This window comes from Nicotiana attenuata, unplaced genomic scaffold (genome assembly GCF_001879085.1).
Source record: "Nicotiana attenuata strain UT unplaced genomic scaffold, NIATTr2, whole genome shotgun sequence".
Classification (NCBI taxonomy): Eukaryota; Viridiplantae; Streptophyta; class Magnoliopsida; order Solanales; family Solanaceae; genus Nicotiana; species Nicotiana attenuata.
The window spans coordinates 1167154-1176745 of NW_017670277.1; the positions used below are offsets into that span (position 1 = coordinate 1167154).

The 9592-nt window shown below is 38.4% G+C and overlaps 1 protein-coding gene across 1 annotated transcript; it reads right to left on the bottom strand.

The window, feature by feature from the left end:
* Positions 1–8718: 8718 nt before the first annotated feature.
* Positions 8719–9161, bottom strand: LOC109237132 (histone H3.2-like). The gene has a single exon (XM_019403393.1). The coding sequence runs from the start codon at positions 9144–9146 to the stop codon at positions 8736–8738; it is 411 nt and encodes a 136-aa protein (XP_019258938.1). The 5' UTR covers positions 9147–9161; the 3' UTR covers positions 8719–8735.
* Positions 9162–9592: the final 431 nt, after the last annotated feature.

Genomic DNA, 9592 nt, shown 5'->3' on the forward strand with positions numbered 1-9592 from the left:
GCCTTCAAATCTCATCAAACAACATCAAAATCACGAATCACAACCCAATTCAAGCTTAATGAACTTTAGAAATTCAAACTTCAATATTCGATGCTGAAACCTATCAAATCTCGTCCGATTGACCTCAAATTTTGCACACAAGTCATATTCGACATACGGACCTACTCCAACTTCGGGAATCGGAATCCGACCCCTTATCAAAAGGTCCACTTTCGGTCAAACTTCTCAAAAACCTTCAAATTTCTAACTTTCGCCAAGCGACTCCAAAATGACCTACGAACCTCCAAAACCAATTCCGGATGCACCCCCAATTCCAGAATCACCATACGGAGCTATTCCCAAACTCGGAATCCCAAAGGGACATCGATAACACTGAAATGCACTGCAACCCATATTTATGAAATTCTTCCAAAATACTAACTTCCACAATAGGAGCCGAAACGCTCCCGGATCATCCAAAACCCAATCTGAACATACCCCAAGTCTGAAATCATCATACAAACCTGCTGAAACCTTCAAATCCTGATTCCGAGGTCGTTTACTCAAAAATCCATTCTTAGCCAATTCTTCCAACTTAAAACTTTTGAAAAGAGAATTTTCTTTCCAAATCAAATCCGAACTTCCTAAATTTCAATCCCGACTATGCGTACAAGTCATAATACCTGAAGTGAAGCTACTCATGGACTCAAATGCCGAACGATGCGCTAGAGCTCAAAACGACCGGTCGGGTCGTTACACCCAAGTCCGAGCAGCTTAGTATTTAACCAATTGACGGTAATGTATTTGTTGAAAATATTGTTTTTTCTTTACTATTAAGAGAAATGGTATTTAATTTTGGTATCAAACCTATACAATTCCCTTTACCGTTAGCTGCTACTAGTACCCGCTAACGACGATGGTAAATTTTTCTTGGATTTGGTTTGAAAATCCTTTGCCATTTTTCATCCTTTGCTATTTTTCTTTGTGTATATATAATTAATTAGATCTTTGATGTACTAATTACTTTAAGAACTTATTACATATTAATGAACAATTTATTTCAATTGTTATATTTTGCATATATTTAAAAATAAATTATTCTCTAATTATGAACTACTCTTGCAGTCCTTGTCGACTCTTGTAGTCCTTGTCGAAAGAGAAGTAAGCGTGTGTGTAGAACTTAATTTCCACGCAAGTTAATCCTAAACCATGTAGGAAAAATAGTTTCCAAATTTCGTGTATAAATGTGCCTTCTATCTCTTTCGAATGCCAAATAAATTGCTCCTTTCTCTTTCAACTTTTACATAATAGTTCATCACAGTGTCGTTATTAGGGTTAGCACTTCTTGCTGTTGAGAGAGTTAGCCATGGATATAGAATCAATTTTTTTGAACATTTTTTCCATAAAGAAGAAGCAAGATATAATTCGGTTGATTAAAGCATCTATTCAAGTTGGTGCATGAAGCACCCTAGAAAGTTTAAGAAGCACAAAGATGAAATACTAATAATGTTGCTGAATCCGAAAAAATACGGTGTTGGTGATGAAGAAATTGACATTGTAAGTGATATAGAAGATGAAGATATCAACACTGCTAGTGATATAGAAGAAGATGAAGAAGTGGACAGTAGTGGCAGTGCTGAGTTGATCTCTGTTGATGATCTCCACCAGAAGGAGAAGAGTTGCCCTAAGTCTCAAGAAGTTGATCAAGAAACATGTCATATTCTTAGGCGACAAGAAAATTACAAAGTTTTTTCCATAAAGAAGAAGCTAGATATAATTCAGTTGATTAAAGCATCTATTCAAGTTGGTGCATTGAAACACCCTACAAAGTTCAAGAAGCACAAAGATGAAATACTAATGATGTTACTGAATTCGGAAAAACATAGTGTTGGTGATGAAGAAATCGACAGTGCTAGTCGTAGATGGTTCTAGGGTAAGGCCACTAAAGCTTCTGCTTTAGGCCTCCAAGAGTCAAAGCCCCCCACCCCCCCACCCCACCCCCCCACCCCAAACTTTTTCTATTAGTTGTACTTATTTATATTAGTAAAGTTTTTATAAGTTAATAAAACATTAACATTTTGTTCCAATACACTACATTGGTTCTAGTTATCAAATATTTTATTAGTAGATATGAATATTTAAATAATTTAACTCGAAAATTTTAAAATATTGGACAATGTTATACTGTGAAATACTTAAAAGAGAACGTAAAACCTAAAAGAAAATTTGTTAATACCATACAATTTTTTCTTGATTATTTAAATTAATCGTGTCTATTTGTCCAACCGTTGTCACATTACTAATGCTATTTCCTCACATCTTCTTGTGTTTTGGCTTTAGGCCTCCGATTTCATTAAGCCGCCCCTGGTGCTAGTGATATAGAAGATGAAGAAGTCGACAGTAGTGGCGATGATAAGTTCTCTGTTGATGATCTTCACCAGAAGTTGATCAAGGAACATGTCATATTCTTAAGCGACAAGGAAACTACAGCATCAGTAAGACCAAATCTATTGTACTGATCGTTGATTTACTAATTACTTTAAGAACTTATTACAAATTAAAGAACAATTATTTTTTTCTGAATTGTTATATTCTACATACATTTAAAATTTTAATTTTTGTTCTCTAAAGTTGAAATAAGGAAACATATTAACTTTATTTAGAGGATTAGTTTCCTTGGTTCGCACACTCCGAAACCATGTAGGAATAGGTTCTAAATCTCCTTCCCATTTAGGGTGTTTATAAAAGGTTAAAGTCACTACTCTTTCAGTGCCAAACAAATTACTCCTTTTTCTTTCAATTTTCATCAGTTTCATCAGTGTTGTTATTAGAGTTAGCAATAACTTAAATACAGTTAGCCATGGATATAAAAACAATGTTTCTTAGTATTTTTTCCATAAAGAAAAGCCAGATATAATTCAATTGATAAGCATCTATTCAAGTTGGTGCATTAAAACACCTACAAAGTTTAGAAGCACAAAGACGAAATACTAATGATGTTACTGAATCCGAAAAAAATACAATGCTGGTGATGAAGAAATATATAGAAGATGAAGAAATCGACAGTGCTAGTGATATAGAAGAAGATGAAGAAGTTGACAATAGTGGCGATGCTGAGTTCTCTGTTGATGATCTTCAGAAGGAGAAGATGTCACGACCCTAACCTCGAACCCGGTCGTGATGGCGCCTCTCATGAAGACAAGGCCAGCCAGTTTAACCCAATTCATCCTTTAAAACAGTTAATCAACACAAAATAGTCTAAACATGATTCAATAATACGGAATAACGGAAATATCGATGACAATGCGGGAAAAAAAAATCAACCCGACACAGCCCTAACCGGGGTGTCACAAGTCACGAGCGTCTATGAGCCACAAAACAGTCTGCTAAGTCATAAACTACTACAAATGTTTGTAAGGAGACAGAAATGATAGAGGAGTAGAGACACGGGGTTGCGGACGTCAACAGCAACCTCGTAATCTCCGAAAGGCCCACCTGGAACTGGAGGAAATCAGCACTCCGGAGCGGAACCAGCTATGCCTGAATCTGCACACAGGATGCAGGGAGTAAAGTGAGTACTCCAACTTAGTGAGTAACGAATATAAATAACGACTGAAAGTAAGAAAACACGTAAAGCACATGGCATTCTATAATGAAGCAGTAAAATCATTTAAGATCAGTAAAGCCAGTAAAAATCAAGAAAATACTCTTTAAACCAGTAAACAGGTAACTGACAGTTAATTAAGATAACGTAAACAAATAGAAATTTGCCCCTCAGGCACAGTAACACCACATCCGCCCCTCGGGCAACATCTCACAACAGTAACAGCCCCTCGGGCTCAATCTCATATCACAATGGGTACCCGCGCTCACTGGGGGTGTGCAGACTCCTGGAGGGGCCCCTTACGGCCCAAGCTCAATAACAAGCTATCTCGTGGCATCAAATCTAAGCCCTCGGCCTCATATCACTCAAGCCACCTCGTGGCGTACATATCTCAGGCTCTCAGCCTCCAATCAATATTAGTATCTCCTCACAATATAGGCCCTCGGCCTTACTCAGTCGAAAATCATCACAAGCCCCTCGGGCAATAGTAAAACAGTGTTTCTCAGCCCAAACATCATTTAAAATATCATTCAAATCTCAAACTGAGTAAAAACGGCTGAGTAGTAAAACAGTGGAATTTAATATAACTGAGTTCAAGTAGTAAGTCAAAACAGTGAGGAAATATCAAATAAAAGCCCTAAAGGGTTCAATTAGTTGGCACGAAGCCCAAATATGGCATTCAGCCCAATAAACGATAATAACAAATAGTTTTCAATCAAATACATGGTAAAATCATCAATCGGGACACGGACCAAGTCCAAATCCCTAATAGTACACGACCCCACACTCGTCATCGAGCATGTGCCTCGCCTCAATATAGTACTACGATGCACAATCCGGGGTTTCAAACCCTCAGAACATCATATACAATCATTACTCACCTCGAACAGGCTAAATCTCTAGCTCGCTATGCCTTTGCCCTTCGAATTGGCCTCCACGCGCGTCGAATCTATCCAAAATCAGAACGAGGACGTCAAACTATGCTAAGGGAACAAAGCCCAAGCGAATACAATCGAAGAATACCAAAAATCCCGAAATTAGAAAAACCCGAGCCTCGGGCCCACTTCTCGAAACTCGGAAATTTTTACACCAATAGGTTCCTTATCTCCCCACGAGTTCATACATACCAAAAATATCAAAATTCGTCCACAAATGACCCTTCAAATCCCAAATCAAAAGTCCAATTTCTCAAGCCCTAGTTCTTTAATTTTTCGCATAGTTTTCATAATTTTGTAGGTGGAATCACATAATAATCGAGTTTCTAGTCCAGAAATCTTACCTCCCAACGATTCCCCTTGAATTCCTCTTTAATCTCCTTCAAAAATCTCCAAAAACGAGCAGCTATGGGTGAAAATAGACCCAAAGTCGCGAACAAGACGAGTTATAAACATTCTGCCCAGGCGTGACTTCCCTTCTTCGCGAACGCGGTCAACGCCTCGCGTTCGCGAAGCACAAACTTACGTTGACCACTTTTTCCTCTACGCGACACGACCAACGCGAACGCGATGCCTTGCTCAGACCACTCTTCGCGAACGTGCTCACCCTTTCGCGAACGCGATGAACACTTGACCTCAAACCATAGCAGACCCAATTCCTCTACGCAATCGGGAGGTCCATCTCGCGAACGCGATGACCAACTACCCAACCCCTCCGCGAACGCGAAGCCCCTCTCGCGAACGCGAAGGCTTAAATTCTGGACTTCCTCAAATCCTTCTACGCGAACGCGATGCCCACTCGCGAACGCGAAGGTATAAATCTCTGCAACAGCTGAGCAGATTTTCAGCAATTCTCTAAACTTCAAAATGACCCGTTCAACCTTCCGAAACTCACCCGAGACCCCCGGGACCTCAACCAAAGGCACAAACATATTCCAATACCTTATTCAAACTAGTTCCAACCATCAAAACACTTCAAACAACATCAAATCACTCAAAATACATCGAATTCAAGCCTAAGTTTCTAAAATCTTCCGAAATACGCTTTTGATAAAAAACCCGACCAAACCACGTCCAAATGACCTGAAATTTTGCACACACATCCCAAATAACATAACGAAGCTAGTGCAACTCTCGGAATTTTATTCCGACCCTTATATCCAGATCTCGCCTATCAACCGGAAGTCGCCAAAATATCAACTTCGCCATTTCAAGCCTAATTCTACTCCAAACCTCCAAAACCCATGTTGATCACGCTCCTAAGTCACAAATCACCTCTCGAAGCTAACCGAACCACCGGAACTCACATCCGAGCCCTCTGACACATAAGTCCACATCCGGTTGACTTTTTCCAACTTAAGCTTTCTTAAAAGAGACTAAGTGTCTCCAACCTCACCAATACCAACCCGAATTCAATCCAACCAACCCGATACCTCAAAACACAGATGAAACAAAGAAATAAGAAGCAGAAATGGGGAAAACGGACCGGTAACTCATGAGACGACCGTCCGGGTCGTCACAGAAGAGTTCTCCTGGGTCTCAAGAAGTTGATCAAGAAACATGTTATATTCTTGGGCGACAAGGAAACGACAACATCAGTAAGACCAAATCTACTGTAATGAAGGTAAAACTAAGTTTGAAGAAGACTCGGGATATTGACGACAAGGTTCAACACAAGCATGTTGGTAGTGATAAAGAAAAGAAGACAGAAGCAGGAAAGTGTCGGTCCAACAATACTGAAAGCAAGAACATGAGTTGTGTTACGGGATCGGCAACCAAGAAATCTCCCGAAGGTTTTAGGAAGATGAATGAGGATATCAACAATACTGTAGTAGAAAAACAAGATTGTTCCCCATATATTAAGAGGCTTGAGGGAGGAGAGCAACTAAAGAAACAGAACAACTGCAGTGTAATTACAAAGCCAATGCGAAAAGTAAGATAAAACTCTACAATTGCAAAACCAGTGGAAAAAGCTACACAATGCTCTACAGTTGCAAGACCAATGCAAAAACCAACACAAAGCTTCACAGTTGCAAGACCAATGCAAAAAACAATACAAAGCATCATAGATATGAAGAGTTCGGGAATGAAGTTTGAATCAAGTAAAAGAAAACTTGAGGAAAGGGTTGCAGAGCAAAACAAAGCGAAGAGAAGGATCATAATGGTGGACTTTCTTGATATGCCTAAACCTGCTAAAGATTCGTGTGCTCCCAAACGCTGCTGGGATAGGAGGAGGAGGTTTTGAGCGAGATTCTGATTCGATTTGTTGCAAATTTTGCCACAAGAATCTTTTGTGTCTTGTAATTGTGGAGAGTTTCATCATTCACTTCATTTTTTTATTCAGCATTGTGTATACCTGTTATATGTCTGAATGATCTTTTACTCTGAAATAGAAAATTCACAATCATAATTTTGAGAAAGAAAACTCCAGGGATCAAGTATTCATTTCCTTCTCAGTGCTTTGATGTAGTTCCTCATGTGTATTTGGTTCCAAAGTGGTCTTTTTACTGCTACTTTTCTGCACTGTCATTTGCCATTCTTTGTTTAAAACTCAGAGTTGCTTTACTGTCTTTATACACTTAATTGATCTCTTGTATTCCTGTTTTCCTTGCAAGGGTGTATATATGCTAAAATTGGAAAGGAAGATATGGTTTTTGGTCTTACTATCTTTCTTACCTAACTAAGATTTGACAATAATCTATCTTTTTCTTGTTGCTATTACAGGTAAGGTTGCTAGTTGAACCCCTTCAAGATTTAGCATGGCATGACTTTGTTATTGTTTTATTAGTATTTAGTACGTAAATAACTAAAGAATAGAGGGCCAATGCACATTGCAGCCTGCAAGCATGGCTCTGGCAATGAGAATTTGCTACTACAGTACAAGCTTCATTTTTTGGCATAAGTTAAATATCATTCAATAATGCTCAAATTGATCTGTAGGTTGCTTTTTTATCATTTTTTTCTTGGCTGGTCAAGCCACACAACAACTATAACATTAGGAGAGCCAACAAACTGACTCCACTTTCCTATATAGAAAATCCAAGTAAATCAGCCTATTTAAGCAACAAAAAAATGAAAAGTGAAGAGTCTTTCAAATTCTGTCTCTACCGTACTCCTATTTTGCAGTCGTACATTCATAAACTCAATCAACTCTAACTTCAAATTTACTTTATAAAGATTTGGAGTCAGGGTGCCTGAAAATAGAGTTTTTCCTTTCAGGTTAGAAAGAGAGAAGACATAAAAAAAAGCTTAGATAATCTAACCTTCTGACAATTGATAAAGTAAATGTAGAGGCTGGACACTTCTGATTCAACATAGCAAGGACTTCCGCGTGTCAACGCTAAATTTAGAGCACAAAGGAACAGCAAAGGAATGGAGCCTCATTTTCATGTACTGTGGTTTTCTTGTTTCCAAATCTGTAAAAAAACTGAAAAGCTTCAGTTGCTCTCTTAATACCAGTATATATGGCCCTATGGCAGCAGTAAGAAGTGAGTAAAGGATATAGACAAGTTGAGCAAGTTAAACTTTTGTGCTCTGACTTCTCGCTGGAGATGAAGTCTCAAAACAGACAACCTCAGTAACTTAAAAACAACTGCAGCCCATGTTGCCAGAAGTTAAAGTTAAACAGAAAATTCTACAAAACTGCAACCACTTGAAATGCTGTCAAGCTCTACCTTTGATGAGTTCAAGTTAAGAAGAATCAACATCAACCCAGCCCCTATGAAGAAAAACAAATTATTGATTACAAACCAAAATCAAGTTCAATTGCAGAAAACGCATAAAGGATCGAGAGTTTGCACAATGCTGATGCCAATAAATGAGGACTATTAAGTCAATTTTGAATTAAGAGTAACTATAATATATTTTTAAATGCTTTTACTCCTCCCCTAAATAACAGTACACAAGGCAAGAACTAGCAATTAAGATGTCATAAGAGAATTTAACAGTCATGTAAGAAACGAAAATTATACTCCAAATCATTAAGAAATATTTCCAAGTTCGCAAATAACAAATAGGTTACATTAATGAACTGCAAATTTCATTAATAAGATTTCAAAATACTAATAAACCAGAGGTTTTGCATATATTTTGATTGAAACAAGTCACTTGATTTGCATCGCTAACCCTAACATCCAGCAAAAGACACAAAAACAATGACCTAGATCAGAGAACACGAATTAACCATAACCATAACCATAAGCACAACAAGCTTCACCCTAAGCCCTTTCACCACGAATCCTCCTAGCAAGCTGAATGTCCTTGGGTATGATAGTGACCCTCTTGGCGTGAATGGCACAGAGATTTGTATCTTCAAAGAGTCCAACAAGGTAAGCCTCAGCAGCTTCTTGTAGGGCAGCAACAGCACTGCTCTGGAACCTCAGATCTGTCTTAAAATCTTGTGCTATTTCCCTCACCAGCCTCTGAAATGGAAGCTTCCTTATCAACAACTCTGTTGATTTCTGGTACTTTCTGATTTCCCTTAAAGCTACAGTTCCGGGACGGAAACGATGAGGCTTCTTCACTCCTCCGGTCGCCGAAGCTGACTTTCTGGCAGCCTTTGTAGCTAGCTGCTTCCTTGGAGCCTTACCACCTGTTGATTTGCGAGCGGTTTGCTTAGTACGGGCCATTTTGAATATGAAAGGTTTTGTAGATTGGGAATTGCTTTGATTGTGAGATAATGGTGAATTCGTGAGATGTGTAATGGGGAAGTTTTATAGGAGGGAAGTGGGGCGGGAATTTTGGGAAATTTTGAAAAAAGTTTGAAATTTTTTTGAGAGTGAATGAAGTCCGTTAATTGGTTGAGATTTTGTTTTGATGGTGAAGATTTGAGAGGAGATGATAGCTCGGATACTATTCTATGTGCTGCCAAAGTAATAAATCGCTAGTCGCCACGTGGTTAAGCTAGGTACTCCCTAATTTGCTTTCTTTCCGATATTTTTTTTAAACATGTTTTCTTTCTAATTGTGCTTGCATGTTTACTTATCGTTTCTATTTTCGCCACAATTTAAACTCATCCAAAAAGTTGAATTAAACCCATCTAAAATATTTTCTGTTTAATTGAAATTAAACTGCT